General features: G+C 45.1%; 1 protein-coding gene across 5 annotated transcripts in view; it reads left to right on the plus strand.

The window, feature by feature from the left end:
- The window catches only part of SYTL3 (synaptotagmin like 3), a 75683-nt gene that overhangs the window by 24565 nt on the left and 25281 nt on the right, over positions 1-25837 (plus strand). For 2 of the 5 annotated variants that reach the window (XM_079939582.1, XM_079939584.1), the window contains 5 exons: positions 13961-14012; positions 15028-15100; positions 16618-16696; positions 18081-18205; positions 22350-22484. In XM_079939582.1, the coding sequence (XP_079795708.1) occupies positions 13961-14012; positions 15028-15100; positions 16618-16696; positions 18081-18205; positions 22350-22484 (464 nt within the window). Of the gene's footprint in view, positions 1-13960; positions 14013-15027; positions 15101-16311; positions 16360-16617; positions 16697-18080; positions 18206-22349; positions 22485-25837 lie in introns of those variants that run through there. The other 3 variants (XM_079939583.1, XM_079939585.1, XM_079939586.1) reach the window with 2 other exon arrangements.

The raw sequence follows: 25837 nt of genomic DNA on the forward strand, positions 1-25837 counted from the left end.
TTTTGAGGGTTGTCTTTTCGTCTTGTTTATGGTTTCCTTTGCTGTGCAAAAGCTTTTAAGTTTCATTAGGTCCCATTTGTTTATTTTTGTTTTTATTTCCATTACTCTAGTAGGTGGATCAAAAAAGATCTTGCTGTGATTTATGTCAAAGAGTGTTCTTCCTATATTTTCCTCTAAGGGTTTTATAGTGTCTGGTCTTATGTTTAGGTCTCGAATCCATTTTGAGTTTATTTTTGTGTATGATGTTAGGGAGTGTTCTAATTTCATTCCTTTACATGTAGCTGTCCAGTTTTCCCAGCACCACTTATTGAAGAGACTGTCTTTTACCATTGTATATCCTTGCCTCCTTTGTCATAGATTAGTTGACCATAGGTGTGTGGGTTTATCTCTGGGGTTTCTATCTTACTCCATTGATCTGTGTTTCTGTTTTTGTGCCAGTACCATATTGTCTTGATTGCTGTAACTTTGTAGTATAGTCTGAAGTCAGGGAGTCTGATTCCTCCAGCTCTGTTTTTTTCCTTCAAGACTGCTTTGGCTATGCGGGGTCTTTTGTGTTTCCATACAAATTTTAAGATTTTTTGTTCTAGTTCTGTAAAAAATGCCATTGGTAATTTGATAGGGATTGCATTGAATCTGTAGATTGCTTTGGGTAGTATAGTCATTTTCACAATATTGATTCTTCCAATCCAAGAACATGGTTTATCTCTCCATCTTTTGGTATCATCTTTAATTTCTTTCATTAGTGTCTTATAGTTTTCTGCATACAGGTCTTTTGTCTCCCTAGGTAGGTTTATTCCTAGGTATTTTATTCTTTTTGTTGCAGTGGTAAATGGGAGTGTTTCCTTAATTTCTCTTTCATATTTTTCATCATTAGTGTATAGGAATGCAAGAGATTTCTGTGCATTAATTTTGTATCCTGCAACTTTACCAAATTCATTGATTAGCTCTAGTAGTTTTCTGGTGGCATCTTTAGGATTCTCTATGTATAGTATCATGTCATCTGCAAAGAATGACAGTTTTACTTCTTCTTTTCCAATTTGTATTCCTTTTATTTCATTTTCTTCTCTGATTGCTGTGGCTAGAACTTCCAAAACTATGTTGAATAATAGTGGTGAGAATGGACATCCTTGTCTTGTTCTTGATCTTAGAGGAAATGCTTTCAGTTTTTCACCATTGAGGATGATGTTTGCTGTGGGTTTGTCATATATGGCCTTTATTATGTTGAGGTAGGTTCCCTCTATGCCCACTTTCTGGAGAGTTTTGATCATAAATCGGTGTTGAATTTTGTCAAAAGCTTTTTCTGCATCTATTGAGATGATCATATGGTTTTTCTTCTTCAAGTTGTTAATATGGTGTATCACATTGATTGATTTGTGCATATTGAAGAATCCTTGCATCCCTGGGATAAATCCCACTTGATCATGGTGTATGATCCCTTTAATGTGTTGTTGGATTCTGTTTGCTAGTATTTTGTTGAGGGTTTTTGCATCTATATTCATCAGTGATATTAGTCTGTAATTTTGCATCTATATTCATCAGTGATATTAGTCTGTAGTATCTTTGTCTGGTTTTGGTATCAGGGTGATGGTGGCCTCATAGAATGAGTTTGGGAGTGTTCCTTCCTCTGCAATTTTTTGGAAGAGTTTGAGAAGGATTGCTGTTAGCTCTTCTCTAAATGTTTGATAGAATTCACCTGTGAAACCATCTGGTCCTGGACTTTTGTTTGTTGGAAGATTTTTAATCACAGTTTCAGTTTCATTACTTGTGATTGGTCTGTTCATATTTTCTGTTTCTTCCTGCTTCAGTCTTGGAAGGTTATACCTTTCTAAGAATTTGTCCATTTCTTCCAGGTTGTCCATTTTATTGGCATACAGTTGCTTGTAGTAGTGTCTTAGGATGTTTTGTATTTCTGCGGTGTCTCTTGTAACTTCTCCCTTTTCATTTCTAATTTTATTGATTTGAGTCCTCTCCCTCTTTTTCTTGATGAGTCTGGCTAATGGTTTATCAATTTTGTTTTATCTTCTCAAAGAACCAGCTTTTAGTTTTATTGATCTTTGCTATTCTTTCTATTTCAGTTATTTCTGGTCTGATCTGTATGATTTCTTTCCTCCTGCTAACTTTGGGTTTTGTTCTTCTTTCTCTAGTTCCTTTAGGTGTAGCATTAGATTGTTTATCTGAGATCTTTCTTGTTTCTTGAGGTAGGCTTGTGTAGCTATGAACTTCCCTCTTAGAACTGCTTTTGCTGCATCCCATAGGTTTTGGATCATCGTGTTTTCATTGTCACTTGTCTCTAGGTATTTTTTTATTTCCTCTTTGATTTCTTCAGTGATCTCTTGGTTATTTAGTAGTGTATTGTTTAGCCTCCATGTGTTTGTGTTTTTTACATTTTTTCCCTGTAATTGATTTCTAATCTCATAGAGTTGTGGTCAGAAAAGATGCTTGATATGATTTCAGTTTTCTTAAATTTACTGAAGCTTGATTTGTGACCCAAGATGTGATCTATCCTGGAGAATGTTCCGTGCGCACTTGAGAAGAAAGTGTAATCTGCTGTTTTTGGATGGAATGTCCTATAAATATCAATTAAATCTATCTGGTCTTTGTGTCATTTAAAGCTTGTTTCCTTACTTATTTTCATTTTGGATGATCTGTCCATTGGTGTAAGTGAGGTGTTAAAGTCCCCCCCTATTGTGTTACTGTCGATTTCCTCTTTTATACCTGTTAGCAGTTGCCTTATGTATTGAGGTGCTCCTATGTCGGTTGCATATATATTTAAAATTGTTATATCTTCTTCTTGGATTGATCCCTTGATCATTATGTAGTGTCCTTCCTTGTCTCTTAATAACATTCTTTAGAGTCTAGTCTATCTGATATGAGTATTGCTACTCCAGCTTTCTTTTGATTTCCATTTGCATAGAATATCTTTTTCCATCCCCTTACTTGGTCTGTATGTGTCCCTAGGTCCGAATTGGGTCTCTTGTAGACAGCATATATGTGGGTCTTGTTTTTGTATCCATTCAGCAAGCCTATGTCTTTTGGTTGGAACATTTAATCCATTCATGTTTAAGGTAATTATTGATATGTATGTTCCTGTGACCATTTTCTTAATTGTCTTGGTTTTTTTAAATATTTAATTATATATTTGGTTGCGCCAGGTCTTAGCTGCAGCAGGCAGCCTCCTTAGTTGCGGCTCCAGGTCTCCTTAGTTGCAGCATGCGAACTCTTAGTTGTGGCATGCATGTGGGATCTAGTTCCCTGACCAGGGATTGAACCTGGGCCCCCTGCATTGGGAGCGTGGAATCTTACCAACTGCGCCACCAGGGAAGTCCCCTGTTTTGGGTTTGTTTTTGTAGGTCCTTTTCTTCTCTTGTGTTTCCCACTTAGAGAAGTTCCTTTAGCATTTGTTGTAGAGCTGGTTTGGTGGTGCTGACTTCTCTTAGCTTTTGCTTGTCTGTAAAGCTTTTGATTTCTCCATTGAATCTGAATGGGATCCTTGCCACGTAGAGTAATCTTGGTTGTAGGTTTTTCCCTTTCATCACTTTAAGTATATCATGCCGCTCCCTTCTGGCTTGTAGAGTTTCTGCTGAGAAATCAGCTGTTAACCTTATGGGAGTTCCCTTGTATGTTATTTGTTGTTTTTCCCTTGCTGCTTTCAATAATTTTTCTTTGTCTTTAATTTCTGCTTGTTTGATTACCATGTGTCTCACCGTGTTTCTCCTTGGGTTTATCCTGTATGGGACTCTCTGTGCTTCCTGGACTTGGGTGGCTATTTCCTTTCCCGTGTTAGGGAAGTTTTCGGCTATAATCTCTTCAGATATTTTCTTTGGTCCTTTCTCTCTCTCTTGTCCTTCTGGGACCCCTATAATGCGAATGTTGTTGCGTTTAATGTTGTCCCAGAGGTCTCTTAGGCTGTCTTCATTTTTTTCATTCTTTTTTCTTTATTCTGTTCTGCAGCAGTGAATACCACCATTCTGTCTTCCAGGTCACTTATCCATTCTTCTGCCTCAGTTATTCTGCTATTGATTCCTTCTAGTGTAGTTTTCATTTCAGTTATTGTATTTTTCATCTGTGTTTGTTCTTTAATTCTTCTAGGTCTTTGTTAAACATTTCTTGCATCGTCTCTATCTTTGCCTCCATTCTTTTTCCGAGGTCCTGGATCATCTTCACTATCATTATTCTGAATTCTTTTTCTGGAAGGTTGCCTATCTCCACTTCATTAAGTTGTTTTTCTGGGGTTTTATCTTGTTCCTTCATCTGGTACATAGCCCTCTGCCTTTTCATCTTGTCTATCTTTCTGTGAATGTGGTTTTTGTTCCACAGGCTGCACGATTGTAGTTCTTCTTGCTTCTGCTGTCTGCCCTCTGGTGGATGAGGCTATCCAAGACATCATTTTAAATTGAAGAACTCCAGGTTCATTTTTTATTGTTGTAAAATATACATAATATAAAATTTATGATTTTAACTATTTCTAAGTGTACAGTTCAGTAGTATTAGTAACTTTTCATTGTTCTTTACTACCACCATCTATCTCTAGGATGTTTTCGTCTTGCAAAACTGCAACTCTGTACCCATTAAACAACTCCTCCATCCCTTCTGCCCCCCTCTTGCAGCCTCTTGACAACCACCCTCCTACTTTCTGTCTCTATGATTTTGATTACTCTAAGTAGCTCATATAAGTGGAATCATAATATATTTGTCCCTATTTTACTTAGCATGTCTTCAAGTTTTATCCATGTTGTAGCATATATCAGAATTTTATTCCTTTGCAAGACTGAATGATATTTCATTGGATGTATATCCCACATTTTGTTTATCCATTCATGTAGTGGACACTTGGGTTGCTTCTACCTTTTGGCTATTATGAATAATGTGTCTGTGAACACTGAAGTATCTGTTCAAGTCCCTGCTTTCACTTCTTTTGTGTTTTTACCCAGAATTGGAATTGCTGGATCAAATGGTAATTCTATGTTTAATTTTCTGAGGAACTGCCATTTTGTTTTTCCCTAGTGGCTGCCCCATTTTATGTTCCTACTTAGAAATTCACAAGGGTTCCAATTTCTCCATATCTGTGCTAACACTTGTTTTCTCTTTTTTATTGTTGTTGTTGTTTAAGAGCCATTGTAATGGGTATGAGGTGATATCTAATTGTGGTGGTTTTAGGCATTCAGTCTGCCTTTATTGGGTATCTGCAAGCCTGACATTTATTCAGTTCTGTGTATGGATTCTTTTTATTTCTTGATGATTTATATATATATATATATGTGTGTGTGTGTGTGTGTGTGAGAGTGTGTATGTGTGTATATATGTGTATATATATATGTATATATCTCAAATGTTTACCACCATAAAGTTAACACATCCTTCACTTCACATAAGTACCATTTTGTTGTTGTTATGGTGAGAACATTAATGCTCTACTCAAAGCACCTTTCAAGTGTACATGTAGTATTGTTAACTATAGTCACCATGGTCACTATACATTAGATCCCCAGAACTTACTCATCTTATAAGTGAAAGTTGGTAGCCTTTGACCAACATCTCCCCATTTCCCCCAGCCTTCAGCTCTTGGCAACCACCATTCTCCTCTGTTTCTACAAGTTCAGTGGTTTTAGATTCCACATATAATTGACATCATGTGATACTTTTCTTTCTCTGACTTATTTCATTTAGCTTAGTGCTATCAGGGTCTTTCCATGTTGTTGCAAATATCAGGATTTCCTTTTTTATGGCTGAATAATATTTCATCGTGTGTGTGTGTGTGTGTGTATGCCACATTTTCTTTATTCATTTATCTGTTGATGGTTACTTAGACTGTTTCCATGTCTTGGCGATTGTGAATAATGCTGCAATGAACATGGGACTGCAGATGTCTCCTTAAAATAGTAATTTCATCTCCTTTGGGTATGTACCCAGAAGTGGGATTGCTGGATCATGTAGTAGTTCTATTTTTAAAGAAATAAACGGAGGAAGCTTCATACTGTTTTTCCATAGTGGCTATATCATTGTGGTTTTGATTTACATTTCCCTAATGATTAGTGATGTTTAATATCTTTTCATCTGCTTATTGGGCCATTTCTGTGTCGTCTTTGGAGAAATGTATATTCAAGTCTTTGCCCATATTTGAATTGGGTTGTTTTGTTTGTTTCTTGAAAAGGAAGAAGAAAGCTGGAAGACTCATACTTCCTGATTTCAGAACTTACTATATAAAGCCACAGTAATCCAAAGAGTGAGGCCCTGGCATAAGGGCAGACATGTAGACCAGTGGAATAGAATAGAGATCCCAGAACAAAACTCTTCCGCATACGATTAAGTGACTTTTTTTTAATCGAAGTATAGTTGATGTACAATATTATATAAGTTACAGGTGTACAACAGTGATTGACAATTTTCAAAGGTTATACTCCATTTATAGTTATTATAAAATGTTGGCTATATTCCCTGTGTTGTATAGTCAAGTGATTTTTGACAAGGGTGCCAATATCATTCAATGGGGAAAGGACAGCTTTTTCAATAAAGGGTGCTGGGAAAACTGGATGTGTATGTGTAAAAGAATGAAGTTAGACTCTTACCTAACACTGTAAACAAAAGTTAAAGGATCAAAGACCTAAAAGTAAGACCTAAAACTATAAAACTATTAAAACGGGGAAAGAAGACATTGGCTTTGACAATGTTTTTTTTTCTTAATTGAAGTATAGTTGATTTACAATGTTGTGTTAGTTTCAGGTGTACAGCAGAGTGATTCAGTTTCATGTATATATTCAGTTTCTTATATATTCATATATATAATTCTTTTCAAATTCTTTTCCATTATAGGTTATCATAAGACATTGAATATACTTACCTGTGCTGTACAGTAGGTCCTTGTTGTTTATTTTATATATAGTAGTGTGTATCTGTTAATCCCAAACTCCTAGTTTATCCCTCCCTACCCCCCTTTCCCCTTTGGTAATCATAAGTTTTCTATGTCTGTGAATCTGTTTCTGTTTTGAAAATAATGTCATTTGTAATTGAGAAAAAAGATTCCACGTATAGGTGATAACATATGTTATTCATTTTCTCTGACTTACTTCGCTTAGTATGATAATCTCTAGGTCCATCCATATTGCTGCAAATGGCATTATTTCATTCTTAATGGCTGAGTAATACTCCATTGTATACATGTATCACATCTTCTTTATCTGTTCATCTGTCGATGGACACTTAGGTTGTTTCCATGTCTTGGCTGTTGTGAATAGTGCTGCTATGAACATTGGGATGCATGTATCTTTTTGAATTAGCGTTTTCTCTGGATATATGCCCAGTAGTGGGATTGCTGGGTCATATGGTAATTCTATTTTTAGTTTTTGAAGGAACCTCCATACTGTTCTCCATAGTGGCTGTATCAATTTACATTCCCACCAACAGTGCAAGAGAGTTCCCTTTTCTCCACACCCTCTCCAGCATTTATTATCTGTAGACATTTTGATGATGGCCATTCTGACCAGTGTGATGTGATACCTCATTGTAGTTTTGATTTATATTTCTCTAATAATTAGTGATGTTGAGCATTTTTTCATGTGCCTATTGGCCATTTGTGTATCTTCTTTGGAAAAACGTCTGTTTAGGTCTTCTGCCCATTTTTTCATTGGATTGTTTTTTTGATATTGTTGTATGAACTGTTGATATATTTTGGAAACTAAGCCCTTGTCAGTCTCATCATTTGCGAATATTTTCTCCCAGTCTGTAGGTTGTCTTTTGTTTATGGCTTCCCTTGCTGTGCAAAAACCAAGTTTGACAAGGTCCCATTTGCTTATTTTTGCTTTTATTTCTATTGCCTTAGGAGACTGACCTAAGAAAACATCGCTACGACTTATGTCAGAATATTTGTCTATGTTCTCTTCCAGGAAATCTGTTGTGTCATGTCTTATATGTAAGTCTTTATAAGCCATTTTGAGTTTATTTTTGTGTATGGTGTGAGGGAGTGTTCTAACTTCATTGATACACATGTGACTGTCCAACTTTCCCAACACCACTTGCTGAAGAGACTGTCTTTTCTCCATTGTATATTCTTGCCACCTTTATCAAAGATTAATTGACCGTAGGTGCATGGGTTTATTTCCAGGCTCTCTATTCTGTTCCATTGATCCATGTCTGTTTTTGTGCTAATATCATGCTGTTTTGATTACTGTAGCTTTGTAGTATTGTCTGAAGTCTGAGAGGACAGTGATTTCTCAGATATGATATGAAAGGCAGAGGCAACAGAAAAAAGAAATAGATAAACTAGACTTCATCAAAATGAAAAACTTTTGTGCATCAAAGGATATTATCAACAGAGAAAAAGTCAACCCAAGAAATGGGAGAAAATATTTGGAAATCGCATTTCTGATAAGGGATTAATATCTAGAATCTTTAGGATAGAGAACTCTTAAAACCCACATTCAATTTTTAGAGAAAATTAAAGGCTGTGGAAAAGCAGTTTATACCCATTTATCCCCAGGTTCGCACCACGCCTGGGCCAATTACCTTCAACCTCAAGTGTCTCTTTGTGGAAGAGTTACTGCCCAGATCTTGAGGATTATGACTAACACAGAAGCCATCCAGAATTTCTGCTGATAGAATACAGGGAGCTTAATTAAAGGGAAAAATTATTTTTCTTTCTTGCAGCTAAGCAGAAGAGTAATGTCTAGTGGCAGAAGGACACTGGTTGAGATACACTTTCTGCCAGCAGGATTATAAATCTATTCATTTCAGTTCTTCTGGCAGGCATTGGTGGCTGACTCACAGTTGTGCACTGTGTCTCCTTTCATCCTGGAATGATGTCTTGGCCCCAGTGCTATCTAAGCTGAAACTTCTATAAGGGCTAAAATATACCTAAAAAGGCTCTGGAATCCAGCTCTGAAACCATTTATGACAGGATATCAAGATTCTTCACATTCTGATTCTTCTGATTCTTCAAAAAATTCTTCAATTTTTTGGAGAGATTTTTCCACTTTGCATAAGTGAGCCAAAGGTTGGTTTAAAACTTTATTGTCCTAGAGACCTTTTCTTTCCTATGAAAGAAACAAGTCCTGAAACAGATTATAATTGTCCAATACCCACCCCCCGCCAACACACACACCGAACCTCTGGTTTTAGTCACCTTTTTCTAGCATTTGGAGGGTACTTAAGCTCCAGTGTGGGCCAACCCTCAGGACTGTCGCATACAGTTGTACAGGTTGGGCACTGTACAAGGGAGCCACATCTGAGGGGCTACTGTTCACATCGTAGACATCCTAGGTTTGTGTGTATATTGTGATGATTTTTCTGGAAGATGCAGCAGAATGTGTTCTAACAAAATCCATATATTACAACCAACTCTTAGGGGTGGACAGAGCATCTTTGATGAAGGAGTGTATTTGTATAGTTCCCAGGGAGGCTCTGTGTGGGTAGACCTACCTGCGCTCTGCTTTGGGTCACACCTGGAACTGCACAGTATGGTTTCCTACGAAGGATGCCTCTCTCCCACTCCATGGGCCCCAGCAGAGAGATGGCTCTGGGCCAGGCCACCCTTCCGTTTGTTGGCCTTGTCTGTTCGCTCCACAGCTGTCCGACATGGCTCTCTGGGTGTCCGTGACTACGTGGGTGAAGGGCTTCTGTGGGGCCTTACAGTGTAGGAGGGGAAGTTAACGACCATGTCTTGGAAAAAGACTAAGCTACACAGATCCCGTGCTTCAGGGTGTGAGGCCCTGCAGTCACCTACGACCACGTGATGTGGCTGGTTGACAGAGTTGCACTGGAGCATTCCAGGGAGTCTGCCATATGCCCTCTTTCCTGGGAAACATGTCACCCCAGAGAGAGGTGTCGGGGTGACAGGGCGTGGCATCTGTGGCAGGACCTGAGGCCCAGGGTGCTGGCTGGTAGGCAACTGGTGTTCTCGGCCAGTGTCACACTCGAACCTGGCTCAAGATGGGCATCCGTTCTAGAGGACTTTTTATGAACACCTGAAGTATGTTGCCTTATCCCTATTGTTTTTAGATGGGGAAGTAGATACAGTATATACGGTAGTCCTTAGATGTATAACGATGCCACGTATGTGCTTGCGCCAGTTGCAGGTTGCTTTTTGATCGAGAAGCCTCTGCTCCGTCCTGCGGTTCATGGGGCTGCTTATAGCATCATAAGCTCCTGCTTCTGAGCAGAGGTCGTGTCCCGTTATCCTCATCTCTGTAAAGAGCCCGTGTGTATTACATGCAATTAATGTGAACAAATGGATGAAATTAGGCCAAGTGGTGAAAAAATGGCGACCTTGTTTCGTACATATTTGGTACGGCTTATTAAATGATGTCACGCTTCTTGTTAAAATAGCGTTGGTTTCTATTGTTATTTATTGTAACCACCTCTGCATGGCAAGCCCTCTGCTGGGTGCTGGGGACACTGAGATACATACGACAAGGCCCGTGTCCTCAAAGTTGTCACCATCTAGTGGGGGAGACAGACATATGCCAGTGATCGCAGTGCGGTCAGAGGAATTTCAAAGCAAGTGTGTGTGGCACCCATGAGGAGACCAGCCTGGTGAGGACAGGCCCAGAATCTGGAGAATAAACCACTAGAAGGACAGAGCAAGTGGTGTGGAAGAGGTGCAGTCTCGTGGGTGTGGGGCATCAGGAAAGTGCAGCTTCAGCTGGACCTGCAAATGGGACGGGGGTGGCAGCAGGTGGCACTGGGCAGGTCGGTAGGGACCGAATCACACGGGACCTCTGTAGTAGTTTTCCCCGGCTGCCGTAACCAAGTGCAAACTGGGTGGCTTTGAACAGCAGAGACGTATTGTCTCACAGTTCTGGAGGCTGGAAGTCCAAAGTCAAGTTGTCAGAGGGACCATGCTTCCTCTGCGGGCTCTCGGGGAGAATCTCTCGCTGCCTCTTCCAGCTCCTGTCGGTTCCCAGCGACCCTTGGTGTTCCTTGGCTTGTGGACACACCACTCCAGTCTCTGCTTCTGTCGTGACACCGCCGTCGCCTCCTGACCTTTCCTCTGTGCCTGTCTGCCTCTGTGTCCAAATTTTCCCTTTTTACAAGGACACCAGTCCTATTGGCTCAGGACCCGCCCTAATGTCCTCACCTGAACTTGATCTGCAAAGGCTCTATCTCGAAATAAGGTCACATTCACAGTTGCCTGTGGTAGGACTTCAACATATCTTTTCATAGAGGACACAGCTCAACCCTAAGCAGCTTCCTTATGCCGGTCGAAGTTTCTTTTGTAGCCACTTGGGTTGCTAGCAGAGGACAGGACGTCGTGTGTGCTCCGGAGGGTGGGTGGCAGCAGGGAGAGCTTGAGCCCAGGACCCGTTGCACAATACCCGCGAGCCTCGGTTTTCACTTATAGAATTGGGATGACACTTGGTGACGAACCACGGAGCAAATGCATGCAGAGTGCCCCGCACAGCCCCTGGCAGACAGTTAGCTTCTAATAAATGCCACTGCGCCTCCCTGAATGTGCCCCAAAGCCTAGGATCCTGGGGGCCCTGACCCACAGCTGCTCCCTGGGAGGCCTAACGAGGCAGCCAGAGCAGGGCCCCAGCCTGCCTGTCAGGAGACCTTGGGGGAAGGGGGGGCGTCTTTCCACGAGCATTTCCTCATAGTAGTAACATGCATTAAAAAAAAAATGTTAACAAGTAAATATTTAGTGCTTTTTAAGGAAGCCTCTGGTAAGAAATGGCTGAGGAACAGAAGGGGAAAAAAAAGCAAAATGGCAATAAACAGGGACAGAGCCACAGGGCGGCGCTCCTCAACCTTCAGCGAGCAGAGGCCCACCCTGCAGGGCTAGGTTGGCCTGGGACTCTGCATTGCTCACAAGCTCCCCGCCGGTGCCCTGCCGAGGGCCGCCATCCACACCTGGAGCAGCAAGGACGTGGGGCAAACTAGGTCCCACGGCCCAAACCTATCCTTCTGCCTGTTTTCTTCCCATGAGCTAAGAACGGGTTTTACATTTTTTAATGGTCAAAAGAATAATACTTGTGACACACAAAACACAGGAAATTCAAATTTCGATGTCCACTATCAGAACACAGGCACGCCCCCACTCTAACATTGTCTGTGGCTGCTGTCCCAAGTGCAACGTTGAGGGCATGAGACAGAGAAGGCATAGAGCCTAGAATGTTTGCCATCTGGCGGTGCAGCCCGGTGCAGCCAGCAGGGGGCAGCAGAGACCTGTGCGTGGGCTGGGCCTCCTGGGGCTCAGGACGGGTATTTAGAAATGGGACAGGGCCTAAACTGGGGTTTAGGAGGGAGGTACGGGCCTGAGGTAGAAGGGCAATTAGCCTGGGGAGGTGGGGCGGGGTAAGTGGAGAACGGGCTGGAGGCCCAGGGATGCCAGTGGGGCTGGGACCTCCGCGAAGGCAGTAGGGAGCCACTGGGGGACTGTAAGCGGAGGAGAGAGCATCAGCTTGGAGGGAGGGGCTGTAGCTGGTGGCTGTGCCTCTGGGAAGCTACCACAACAGTCCAGGGTCGAGAGGACGAGGGGCTGAGGTGGCAGGGCAGTGGGGAGGGGCCGGCAGCACCTGAGCTGTGACACAGCCCACAGCTCGCCAGCACCCTGTCCCCTGGATTCTGCATTTTCACCCAGGACAGGCTGGACGAACGGCGTCTCTCTCTCCTTTCTCTTTGCCTTGTTTTTCTCTGCTTTCGCAACTCCAGTGCACTTAGGGTGGCTGTCTTTTTGCTTCTGGCCTGGCTCTCTTCTCTCCTGTGGGTCCCGCAGATACGGGATTTCACCCATTAGTAGCTGGTTCTGCTAGCTGAGCACTCAGCCTTGGGGTGAGGCCTTTTTTGTTCTTAAAGAATTATTTTGTGGTGGGGCAGGGACATGGCTCAGAGACTCCTGTTAGAATTTGGTGACCACCATTGTGAACCCCAGAAAAATGCACATGGGCAGGTGGACTCAAAATCTGAGATAGGATTTCAGGGCCGATGTGCTCCCTGAGCCGCCTAATTTAGGACCCCTGACGGGGTGGCAGTCAGCTCAAGGTCAGCTGAGGGGTTAGCTGTCCCCAGCTTTAAGGTTTTGGACTTGATATCAGAGCCATATGCCCTCCTCCCAAAGGCCTCCCTGTAATTCCTGATTGTCTTACTATCCCCGCCCTTCCTCCTGTCTTATGGAGAAGACATGAATACCTGTCTGTCTTTGGGATGGATTAAAGCCTTCCGAACACACAAGACGGGAGTTCCACTGACCTCCTAGGATGGCAGGTCTGGCGGTTCTCAGCTGTGTTGGGCTTCGTGGAGCCTCTAGGGAACTTCCCAGAGCAGCAGAATCCACTTCTGGCCTCCAGCTGGGGTCGGGGTGGCAGTGGGCTGACCTCTCCCTTTGCATTGGGTCAGGAAACATTGTGTTCACAGAACTGCGGACTTGGAGAATTCTATTTTGGGGGTCTTAATACATCATAAAATCCCCTTTCCTTGAAACAAAAAGAGTACTATTATCAGCTGGAGTCTTATTTAGGAACTTATTAGCCTCTATAACTAGAAATAAGTAGATTACATTTTTTAAAAGATTGAGTTAATCTCCATAACAAAGAATGTTTAAAAGAATGTAGTCATTCCGTTATGAAATGTTTCCAAAGGACAAATGGAAGCTTAGAAGCATGAACTGGTTTTCAAATTATCCAGAATTTAAAAATCTAATCCAGCATCAACTTTCAATAAAAGCGGTCATTTCCAGCAAGTGTGGTCTCTTACTCTGTGTGTGTGTGTGTGTGTGTGTGTGTGTGTGTGTGTGTGACAGCAGCTTTAGTGGAACATTTGAATGTACAATTTCATGATTTTTGGTAAATGTATGGAGTTACGCATCACTACAGTCTGATTTTAGAGCACCTCTGTCACCCCAAAATGGTGTCTTACTTTTTCATCACAAGATGTGATATTAGAAAAATAATTCTAATTTATTACATCCTGTATCTGCATCATCTAAGCTATATTCTTAGTAATAAATGACCTTTATTGTTATCTCTTCCAGGCAAGCACGAGACAGCTGGAGCAAAGCTCTTGAAATCTTATCAGAAGCTGAGGTGAGTGTTGTCAAAGGACAGGCCGTCCTGGGCCCTCGGGCTAGAGCACTAAGGACGTGCTGAAAGAACTGACAGATCTCTTGACTTTCAGATGTCACTGCTTTGGAATGTAACTTTTTTTTAAAAAGATGATAAAGTGCCTGAGAAAGATTCAGAGATGTTTCCAGATACTTATGAAAAGCTAGAAGGAGCTAGCGTAGGATTTTCTCACAAAACATTTTGTTCCTTGAATTCTGAAATCTTGTGAGCAAACTAAATATTGTTTCTGATGGCGCGTCCAGTGAGACTCTGAACCAAGCCTTTGCCTTTATGAATCATTCATGTCGCCAACATCTTGCCCAGCGCTTGACACCTTGGAGACATTTGTGGAATAAACCTTGGTGGATTTGAATATTGGCCTGAGACACAGTAACTTTACTGAACGCCCAGCCGTCCTGAAGCTATAGCAGTAATTCACACACCTGACTGTGCTGAATTTATTACAGTATTCCTGGAAGCTCTCCACCAGCAGCTTTTTTCTTGCTCATGGTGAGATTTTCCAATCTCAGGACTTTTTCATTTTTTTACTCCATCCCCCCACCCCCACCCCCACTTCTCTTAGCACAAGCTTCTAATTGCTCTTATGGTCAGTTTTTACATCCATGACATGTGGGGAATTCTGCTGCATGGTGTCCCCTGAGAGGGCGCTCAAGGCCACACGGCACACACGTGTGGAGCCCGGATTCCACAGAGCCGGTCCCGAGCACCCCAGCTATTCTGCAGCACACAGATGGAGTGCAACGCCCAGACCTTAGACCACATGACGCCCATTTCCCACATTCCAGCCCCCAGGGAATCAGGCCCTGTGCAGAGCAGATCCAGGCAGGCTGCTGACCCCTCTTCTGAAAAGTGAGGCAGTGTTTAAAAAAAAAAAGGCAGAGAACTTGAATTATAGGATAAATACAAATGTTGTGTATTTCTAAGACTAATATTTGAAGACTCATATCTCCTTTCTTACCCTTGTATTTTTCCTCAGCAGCAAAATTTCCGTGGTTCCTTCTTCTCCACCCCCTCTGAGTGGAAGCCAGTGCGGCGGCGGCCCTGGCAGGGTAACGTGCCTGTTCTGTGTGCCTCCTGGGAAGGGGAAATGCGAGAGGAGGAGAGGGGGAACCTGCGAGCTTCAGCCTCACGGCAAAGGGATCCAGCTGTGGCTGGAGTGGGTCATAAGGCGAGAGAATGGGGGCCCCGATCGGAGGCTGGGGAGTGCTGGGCCCTGCCTGGTGTCTGCACTTCCATCACGCTCTGGGGGCCATGGGACCATCCCCCGTCCCCCGCACTGTCAGTGGACGCATGTGCTGCCTGTACCCCATGTCCTCGCCTGCACCCTGCATCCCCATCTTTTTACTCTTGTCATTTTGTTGGTTCTCTCCCCTAACTGTGCCCTTGAGCGTGGGGTTCTGGATGGGCTGCCACGTGTCAGGGGTCTCTGGGGGCGGAAAGGGAAATACAGGTTGATGCGCAGGTGTGTGATTCGCAGGCCTGGGAGTATCTGGAAATGTGCGTGTGTGTCTTTGAGGGTTCGTAGGCGCTAACATAAGACCAGGACTGTTTCCGTCCAAGGAAGTTAGCTGTGTGATCATGGGGGACTTACCTGGGCTTCCACCTGGGAGGTGGAAATAATTCTTCTCGTCTGGTTCACCTCCCGTGGGTGGTGTGAGAAATTAACAAAATAACGTCTCTGCTGGTACTTGGAAACTGTAAAGTGCTATAGAAACACATGGTCTTGATTATTTTCATTGTTATTACTCTGTGTATTAAGGGGAGTAACTATATCTGAACAAAGGAGGATATACCTGTCTGCTGGTGAGAGAGACAGAATATGTATTCTTTTTTCAATTTCAAACTGAGACCCCGGAGTGACCTTCAAAAAAGTGCTCTGAAGTTACTCAAGCACAGATGTGCTCAAGACATATTCCTGGGGTGGGTGGGTGGGTGGATGGATGGGTGGGTGGGTGGATGGATAGATGGATAGGTGGGTGGGTGGATGGGCGGGTGGATGCGTGGGTGGATGGGTGGGTGGGCGGGTGGGTGGATGAGACTCGCACAGGGGAGGGATCCCATTTCTGTTGTTTCTCTTCCTTTTGCTTCTCTCTTCTGTTGTGGGAGGTGGAGCTAACCATTGGCTCCAGTCTGCTTACCTTGTCCCTGGTACCACCCTCAGCCCTGTGTCACGTGCATTCTGCCTGTATTGGCGTCCCTTCTGTGCAGAGCTGGGGTGGGGTCCTAAGAGAAGGAGGCTAAAGAAGCAGGAGTTTACGTGGCACAGTCTTCGAGCCCATGAAGTGTCAGCTGTTATTTCTATGAGGTAGTTGCTATCTTGTCAACAACCCCGTGGTGATGCCCCTGCCTTTAATGCAGGTGTCAAAACTCAGAGGGGAGAAGCTGAGTAAAGAGAGGACAGTGCCCTCTGCCCCAGACACACACGCACATCTGCACACAACCCGAGAACGCACACCCACCCTCGCCCACACATGCCTGGGTTTGGGGGTTGGCGGCCTGGAGGCTGCCAGGGGAAACAGGTCATCAGACATAACTCTCATTCTCTCTCCTTCTGTCTCTCTCTTAGTTCCAGGAACTTGGTCAGTTTAAAGGATTTAATAAGTCTGTGGAAAATTTGTTCCTGTCTGTCACCACCCACATGAAAAGTAAGTGGATGCTTCTCCAGGGGTTCTTCTACCACCGTCCAGGCCAGCCATTCCCACTGGCCAAGGCCTAGCCGGTGACCTTGGCTGGGGAAGGGCCACTCTCTGTCTCTGGCTCCTGGGGAAAGCCACAGCCCTGGGCCCTTCACCCCTCCACCTCTCCACCTGTATTTGCATCAGCGACAGCTCTGAGGGCTGGTGTGTGTTGGGACCTTTCTAGCTGCCTGGTGTAGAAGGATGCCCCAAAGAGTCCAGACAGTAGACTTGAGAACAGTGTGGTTGGCACTGCTCTCGGAGAGGAGGGGCTCTGACACATCCTGGGGGGAAAGATGAATACCCGGGCGCTTTGGCGAGCCATGTGCAGGATCTCCTCTAGAGAAAAGAGATGATCCACAGCCTTACCCCTGCTCAGTGCATGCAGGAGATGCCTAATAAATAGCAAAGCCTGAGGACTCATGGTGGATCAGAAGACAGAGGCGTGCTCTGGAGTTGCACCGTCCTATATGGTAACCTCTAACCGCACGTGGCTCTCGAAATGGGGCCGGAGTGAAATACACGTTGAATTCCGGAATCTTAGTATCGAAAAAAGAGTGAAATTTTTCATTAATAATTTTACTATCGATTATATATTTTCACAATACATTGGATATTTTGCATTAAATGAAATATAGTATTAAATGAAATATAGTATTAAAATTAATTTTACCTGTCTCTTTTTAGTTTTTAAAGTGAGGTTACTAGAATATTTAAAATGACATATGTGAGCTGTATTATCTCCCTGTTGGACGGCGCTACTCTAAAGGTAGTATCAAGATAGAGACAAGGATCTCATGGGAAAAGGAAGCTCTTTTTAAAGGATGCATTCACCTTTGAGAGGCTCTCACTGTGTGTGGGTCCTTCCTCTTCCCTTCACTCATCTTTATTCTAGACTATTATACTGCAAAAAAAAAAAATTTTAAGTCACCTTTTCAGGGTTTGCTTCCTGAAATGGTTATGAGGATACCCCAAGTCTTGCTTTCATCTCAAGATGTGGTGTCTAGTTATACAATCTTTGTAAAAAACCAGCTGGTTTGTTCGGCTGCCTTCTTTGCATTTGGACAACCGGACACTCGGGACATGTGCCCTGAATGCAGAGTAACCTGGGTCGGGAGGTCGCCCGTGAACCCCACCCTGACGGTGGCTCCACCTGCAGAGATGTGGGGACACACAGTCACCCACGTTCAGGATCCAGCCCCTCGGTCCTGTGCAGGTGCCCCGGGTCCAGCGCAGTGTTGGGGACTCTCCTCCTGGCCCCAGAGCTCGGGGTGCAGGAATCCCGGAGGAGGGTTCCCACAGGTCCTGGCAGAGCTGCGCGCTCCCACCTGTCATCCTTGTATTGATTTTCTAGAACTCTCCAAGTCGCAGAACGACATGACCTCTGACAAGCAACGCCCAGCTGTGGGTCCCAGGCAGTGTGAGGGCCGGTCGGAGAGGAGAAGCCAGTCCGACACCGCGGTCAACGTCACCACCAGGGTATCCCAGGCCTCCGGCCGCCCCAAGATCACCCTTCTGCCCGTTTTCTCCATAGGTTTCTTCGTGCTCTTACTTCATAGTTAACCAGCAAGCAGTCTGAAAAACGTACTTATAAACCCGTCCATTGGCTGGGGTGTGGGTACAGGCCAAATGAGGCTTAAGATTCAATTTTATTGAATTTGGAAAGTGGTTCAGAACAGGGAAAGGCTTCCACCTCCTTCCAAGCCCCCGGGGCTTCCACGTGACCCCCAAAGCTCCCTGCTGGCTTCAAGGCCACACGAAAGGCAAAGGCAGGCCTGCAATGTGCCCGGTTATTCCTGGTCCGTGGATACACTCGTTCTGTCCTATGTCCTGCTTCCAGTAACCTCTGGTTAAAATCTGTCCCGATCTCTGATTGAAACTATTGAAACCATAAAGGCTGCACGTTCAGGTGTGATCGTCAGGGAGACTCTCCAGGTACCTAAACTGTAAGAGATCTCACCTAATAAAGGTCTTCAGGGAAGGGATTACTCTTTCCAGCAGGATTGACCGAGCCAGAAGCAGATGCACTGGAGTGTGAGGGGAAGCGGACTTTAGGGTCAGAAAACCTGGGTTCTAGTCCGGCTGAGGTGACCTGGCTGTGGCAGGTGCCACCACCTGGCTGTTTTCAGGGTTGGTGTGACAGCTTTGGTTAGCTGGACAGGACAAGTGCCCTTTTCTGCAGCAGTGGGCTCTATTCAGGATGTCCCCAGACAGACTGTTGTGTAGGCAAGCGGGTGAGCGCAGCCTTACTCTCCTGCTGGGACTTCCACATGCTCTCAAGATGCTAAATCCAGCCTCCATCCCCATCACATCACTTGAACTCCCTGAGCCTCCGAATACCCCCTGCCCCCCCACCCAGGGAATGAAGGTGATAATACCTGTTCTGCCCAGAGCAGCACAGTGATCTTGTAAAGATGCCCTGAGATAACATAGCCGCTAAACTGCTACCTAAGTTCTAAATATAAACCTCAATTACCAGCACTTGTTACTATGTGCCAGGCTCTTGCTAAAAGCTTTACCTAGGCTCTCTTTTTACCCTCACACCACCCCTCAGGTGGGTAGTGCATGTGACCCTGTTTACACTTACTCAGGCTTAGGGAGATTGTCACATGGACCTGGTGACATAACCAGACATGGTGGGCAGTCTTAGTTTGGAGGGCGAACTCTGGAGCAGCGATTCTCCGCTTTAACGCGTATGTGAGTCACTTGGGGATCTTGTCGAAATACAGATTCCGAGTCGGTAGATCTGGGATGGGCGTGAGATGCAGGATCTCAGGTGTGTGTCTAAGGCACTCGCCGGTGAGCAGGCAATGCTGCCGCGGTCCTCGGACCTCACTGTAAGAGCAGGGCTTGGAGAGTGCGTGATGTGTACACGGAAGGTCTTTGAGACCCTCAGGTGCAGACAAGTGTGAGTTCCTGTCGTCTCCACCGCCCGACCTGCTGTCCCTGAATCAGTGGATGGAGGAGAGGGTCAGCGTGCGTTTAGGCGGCACCGTGTTCTGGGCACGATGGAGCGTTTGTCACCTACTTTATTACATTTCATACTTAGAAAGTTACTCCCATGGTAAAGATCTAGAACCTGAGTTTTAGTGAGAGGTTACCCACCTTGTCTCATAGCAATAGCTTGTAAAAGGTGGAGCTAGGAACAGAACCCAGGTTTGTATGATTCTAAACTCTTAACCTCTTCATCATACGCCCCACATAGGAGAACAAATTAACTTTTTTAATCCTTAAAGAACCCTGTGAGGTCTGTGCTGTTACTGTCCCGTTAAAGATGGGGATTCTGGGGCTGAGAGATGACCCAGAGGGAACGTGGTCAGGGTGGCAGGGCCAGGTGGAGCCTGCTCCAGGGACCATTCCTGTAATGCCTGCCAGGAGATGCCAGCAACGTTTGCAGACTGGCACGGTTCCCACTTCTGGCGTCATGTGCCACATGCTGGGGCATCCCAAGTGTCTGTAGGCATAGCTCCTGCCGTTCTGGAGCTGACGTAACGTGGCATCTGTGGTATCACCCTCCCGGGCTGCTGTGCAGTGGAATGGGCCTGCCGGACGAGTGCAGGGTTCTCTGAAGGGCTGGTGGTGCTCAAGGGTAGAAGTGAGGACGAACTGGGGGGGCCGTGGCTAGAGAGCCTCCACTGTGTAGACCCTCTGTCCAGTGTGTGTCCACTTCACCACCACACCCTTGGCAGGACGTGCTCATGACTTTGTAGCCATTCTTTCTCCCCACTTGAGGATATGGCTGTTTCAAAGAGAAAGTTAGCCAAATGTTTATAACATACTCAGTAATCGTGGCATGATCTAGAAATGCTAAATAATTATAGGGTTGGAGTATGAAGAGTACATCTTTTTTTTTTTTTTTTAATACTTTTTAAATTTATTTATGTTTGGCTGTGTTGGGTCTTCGTTGCTGCGCACGGGCTTTCTCTAGTTGCAGCGAGCGGGGGACACTGTTTGTGGTGGTGCACGGGCTTCTCATTGCGGTGGCTTCTCTTGTTGCGGAGCACGGGCTCTAGGTGCGCAGATGCCCTGAGATAACATAGCCGCTAAACTGCTACCTAAGTTATCTAAATATAAACCTAAATTACCAGCACTTGTAACTATGTGCCAGGCTCTTGCTAAAAGCTTTACCTGGGCTCTCTTTTTACCCTCACACCACCCCTCAGGTGGGTAGTGCATGCGACCCTGTTTACACTTACTGAGGCTTAGGGAGATTGTCACATGGACCTGGTGACATAACATCAGTAGGTGTAGCACACGGGCTTTTGAACTATACGAAAAACCTTTTCTAACACCTTCATTTCTGAAATCCTCCCTTTGGATCTCCGGCTCCTCCAGCCCTATGTCTCCTCCCTGTGCCCACACTTTAGTGTCCCCGAGCTACCTGTCCTCTGGACGACATCACGCATCACTGTGCGTGTGTCATCTCGCGTCCGAGTCTCTGCCGTTGCTTTGGCCTCTAGCAGGTCTAGAAACATGCTCCATACCTGACCATCACGACAGCCCCTCCACTCGGGATGCCTTACCTTTGGGTCTTTCCCCAGCCAGCCCTTGACACCCACTCAGGTCACACTCCCACTGAAGACCATCCCAGGTGCCTCTTCTGCATAAGGCCTCCCACTCTTTCCCGTTGACGTGGCTCATACTTCCATTTTAATGGTGCGTATTTCTGTTGAGCTAGTGAGCCTGTGGAGGGCAGACAAGCATCTTCTCCTCCTTCCCGCCCCCCCCCCCCCAGCTTCTTCCCACTCCCAGGACGTAGAGCAGCGGCACATTGAATAGAGTGTTGCTTAACAAACGTCTGATAGACTTGAGTTGAGTTCTGGGAATTGAGAGCGTGAAAATAATCTAGAGGTAATCACGTCTTTCATTTGTTCTGTAATAGTCTTAGCTTTTTATTCCTGAAAATTATGAGCATAGTGCAGCTGTTTATATTTCCAAGGTCTGCTTCCAACCCAATGTCAAAACCTAAAGTCTCGATTTGGAAACTTTGTCTTTTCGACCAGGGTGAAGTTTACCTCCCTGCTCTGTACTAGCGCTGTCCGACAGAACTTTCCTGCCACTGCCACATGTGCTTACTGAGCACTTGAAATGTGTCTAGTGTAACCAAGGAGTTGAATTTATTTTATTTGATTTTAACTGATTGGAATTTAAATAGCCCCATGTGGCTAGTGGCTACCATATTAGAAAGCACAAGACGTACATGTTATATAAGTACCAACTATTAAAAAAAATATTTTTATAAAATTTAGGGACATATTTTGATTTTTTTTTTCCTTTTTTTATGAACACATTAGAGGCTGTCAGGCTGAATACTATATTTCATGTGATTAAATGCCTGCATCATTAATAAGGTCAAATGTGGACATCAGTTTCTTTAAGACTTGTACTAATCCATAAGTAACCCACCCATCCCTGTTCATGAATGTCCCAGAGCTTGGTGATGTCTGTCTTGGGGCCCCGTGTGTGTAGGCGTTTATCCAAACGGAAGTGTGGCCTCTTACTCGGCACCCGGAAGTTTGCATATTAGTGACATGCAGGCCATGCTTGCTGAAGTCATCACATTTGAACAAACTCAAACTGGGATGCAGACTGTACTATGCTAATTCTCTGTTTTCTTTTTCAGAAGGTCAGCGCACCGGATATTTTGAATCCTCTTAATCAAGAGAGTCCCAGATGCCCTACTAGCCCTGTTTTGAAGCAAGAGGGTATCTCATCCAGTCCAGCGCCCAACACTTTATTCTCAGGAGGCTTGAGACACGTGAGTCTTGTCTGATATCCTTGACATGTGACGTGTGATTGTTGCCATGACGTCAAATTGGATTGTTAGGCCACACGAGTGCCGTGTTGTCGTGTGGGATAAACTGGAGTGTAACATGGAGCGCAGAGGTGATATCTTACTTAGCTTGAGAGCTGGGAAAAGCCTTGCTGTACTCTGATGGTGGTTTTCTTTTTTACATCTTATTGTGAACATTTTCATTCATACAGAGAGTAATTGATAATAAGTAGTGGTGTCTTTGGATGAGAAGTGTTTAGTTTTGATGAAGTCTGATTCATCAGATTTTTCTTTCATGGTTACTTCTCTGTCTTATCTACCCATAAGTCATGAAGATATTCTCCTATGTTTTCTTCTAGAAGCTTTGTAAAAGTTTAGCTTTTATGTGTGGTCCATGCTCCAGCTCATTCCTTTTTGTGAATGGTGTAAGGTACAGACTGAGGTTCATTTTTCCCCATATGAATACACAGTTATTCCAGCACCATTTATTATTTATTTTATTTATTTTGGCCACGTCTCGTGGCATGTGGGATCTTAGTTCCCCAACCAGGGATCGAACCTGCACCCCCCTGCAGTGGAAGTGCAGAGTCTTAACCACTGGACCACCGGGCAAGTCCCCTCCAGCACCATTTAAAAAAAAAAAAAGACTCATTTTTCCATTGACTTTGGTGTCTTTGTTAAAAATCAAATGACCACATAAATGTGGATGTTTTCCTAGTTCTCTATCGTGCTCCAGTGATCTCTTTGCCCTTATGCCAAGGCCACACTGACATGATTACCGTAGCTTTGTAGGAAGTCTTGAAGTTGAGTAAAGTCTTCCAACTTTGCTCTTCTTTTTTTTTGAGATTGCTTTGTGGTGTTTTAAATGTAGTGTCTGTTCATAGGCAGGCCTTTTTATTACTTTATTCATTATTCAAAAACATTGAATGAATGTTTACTCTGTGCCTAAACATGTGATATGTGCTTGATATGTTAGATGGAGCCTTGGGTGAGGGGCCGTGGAGACTTCAGTTACAGTCATGGGTCTTTGACTTATTCAATGATCTTAAACAATCGTAAGGACTCCCTAAACTTCAGAGTCCTCATCAAGGAGATGGATTCAAAGTTGTTCTTTTTTTTTTTTGGCAATACCGCACAGCATGTGGGATCTTAGTTCCCCAACCAGGGATCGAACCGGCGCCCCCTGCATTAGAAGCGCGGAGCCTTAACCCCTGGACCGCCAGGGAAGTCTGAAGAGTTGTTCATTTCACTGGATTGCCTTGGGAATCAAATGAATGCTCGTATTCCGTGGCGTAATACAGTGGTTAAGAGCTCAGCTTCTAGAAACCAACGTCTTGGTTCACCTTCCAGCTCCTTTAGTGGCAAGGAGTGTGGTCCAGAGCTAGTACTTTAACCTTTCTGTTCCTTGGGGCTGTGTTTTAGTGGAACATGGTGTGCACGTCAGACAAACCTCCCCAATCTCCACGAATGTCCAGTCGAGTATTCAGAAGTCACGGCAGAAGCAGGCTAGACCTTGAAGAATAGCTGACATCCTTGATTCAATGCACTAAATGCCAGCAGCTCCAGCCCATCTGTTGGCTCCAGCCACTGTCTCCTGTGGGTGGTCCTGCCTCCATGAAGACCCCTGCTCTGCACACTCACTACTCAGAATGTGGGACCCAGCAGCACTGGCGCCACCTGGGCGCTTGTCAGAAACCAGAATCTCCAGCCTTACCCCAGGCCTGCTGGAGTCCGAACCTACAATTTAACAAGAGCCCTAGGAGATTCATATGCACGGTGAGGTTTCAGAAACACACAAGTTGAGCCCTGGCAATTTCAAACCCGAGTAAAGTATGGTGTTCGTTAAGGATTCTTGAACAGTCTAGGACTGTGCTGTCCAAGGCGGCAGTTGTTCACACAGCTCCTCTCGTGGGCCCTTCCCAACTCGTGCTGAGGGCAGCCTCCTGTCCTGGGTCGCACAGCGGTCCTAGCAGAGCCAGACGGAGTTACCCTCCGCTTCTTGGATGCCCTAAGGTCATGAGAGTCTGGGGTGGTATCTCGGAGCGCTGGTGTTGGAGGATGACTCAGCAGCTTCCTCGGTGTTTATAGTGGAGAATAGTTGAGAAAGGTGAAAGCACTGAGGAAATGCTTCCCCGAGGGGGAAGTAAGCAAGGGCGGCTCCCGAACGTTCTGTCCTAGGGTTGAACCCCGTGGTGGGTACAGACAGGCGAAGCATAGGAGTGGCCTCTGGGAGCCTCTCTGAGATCCATGGGAAGGTTTGCTTCCCCCCCAGGTAACATACGGGCTCCAGAGACTCCAGCTAGCTCGAGCCTTTGTAAGGCTGATCCGGGAGGATGAGGCTCAACCCTCCTCCCAGGGAGCCCAAACTGTCCACAGTCCGCTAGACTGGCCTCTAAGCTCCTTCAAGGCCCAGAAACCAATGCAGCGGCAGGGACATGGGCTAGGATCCGCCCCACAGTGCTCCACGGGGCCCTGCACGAGCTGCGCACCGTCCACACCTGCCCCCTTGCTCATTCCGCTCAGTGGCACTGGTCCTAGAACAGCCAGACTCATGCCTGCCCCGGGCATTCCTGGGGTGGTTCCTCTCCCAGGCACCAGGCTTCCTCCCTCCCTCCCTCCCTCCAAGTCTTTGCTCCAAAGTCACCTTCTCAGGAGGTCTACCCCCTGCCCTGCCCGCCTTGCCTTCACCTGCTGTCTGTTCATTCTTATCACCTTCTACAGCTATATAATTAGCTTACCTGTGGTTTATCATTTGCTGTAATACCCAGGTGCCCAGCGCGGTGCCTGACCCTTCAGTGGCACTCAATAAATATTTGTGACATGGTTGGATTCATTCCTATCAGAGCTATTATTGAAAGCCTACTGCGTGCTAACTGCAGAGCTAGGAGCTTCGCCTCCCAATCATTCTCACAACGATCTTGTCCGTGGAAATGGGATAATAATAAATGCTATTATCCCATTTCACAAATGGGAAAACTGAGGCTCATGGAGGTTACATAACTTGCTAAGGTCACGCAGTCACTGCAGAACTCTGACTGTGAGTCAGAACCCAGGTCTTCTGTCTTATCCCAGGGGAGTTGCTGAACTCTTAAACTGCCCCCCACACCCTGGTTCAGCTCTGCTCACTTGGGGCTGATCCACACCTAGAAGATCTTTCAGAGTCGTCGGGAAGGTTGCTCGGGTAAGAGGATGTGGCGAGTGTATGCATCTTACTCAGACTGTTTCTTAGGGAAGTACCTCCAAACTATAGTGCAAATTCAACCCGGCTCTCTCAACTCCCTTTCTTCTAAACTCTTCTCTGATTTGTGCCCTGAACATTTATCACCATGAGACTGAAT

The sequence above is a fragment of the Stenella coeruleoalba genome, assembly GCF_951394435.1.
Source record: "Stenella coeruleoalba genome assembly, chromosome: 12".
NCBI classification, from domain to species: domain Eukaryota; kingdom Metazoa; phylum Chordata; class Mammalia; order Artiodactyla; family Delphinidae; genus Stenella; species Stenella coeruleoalba.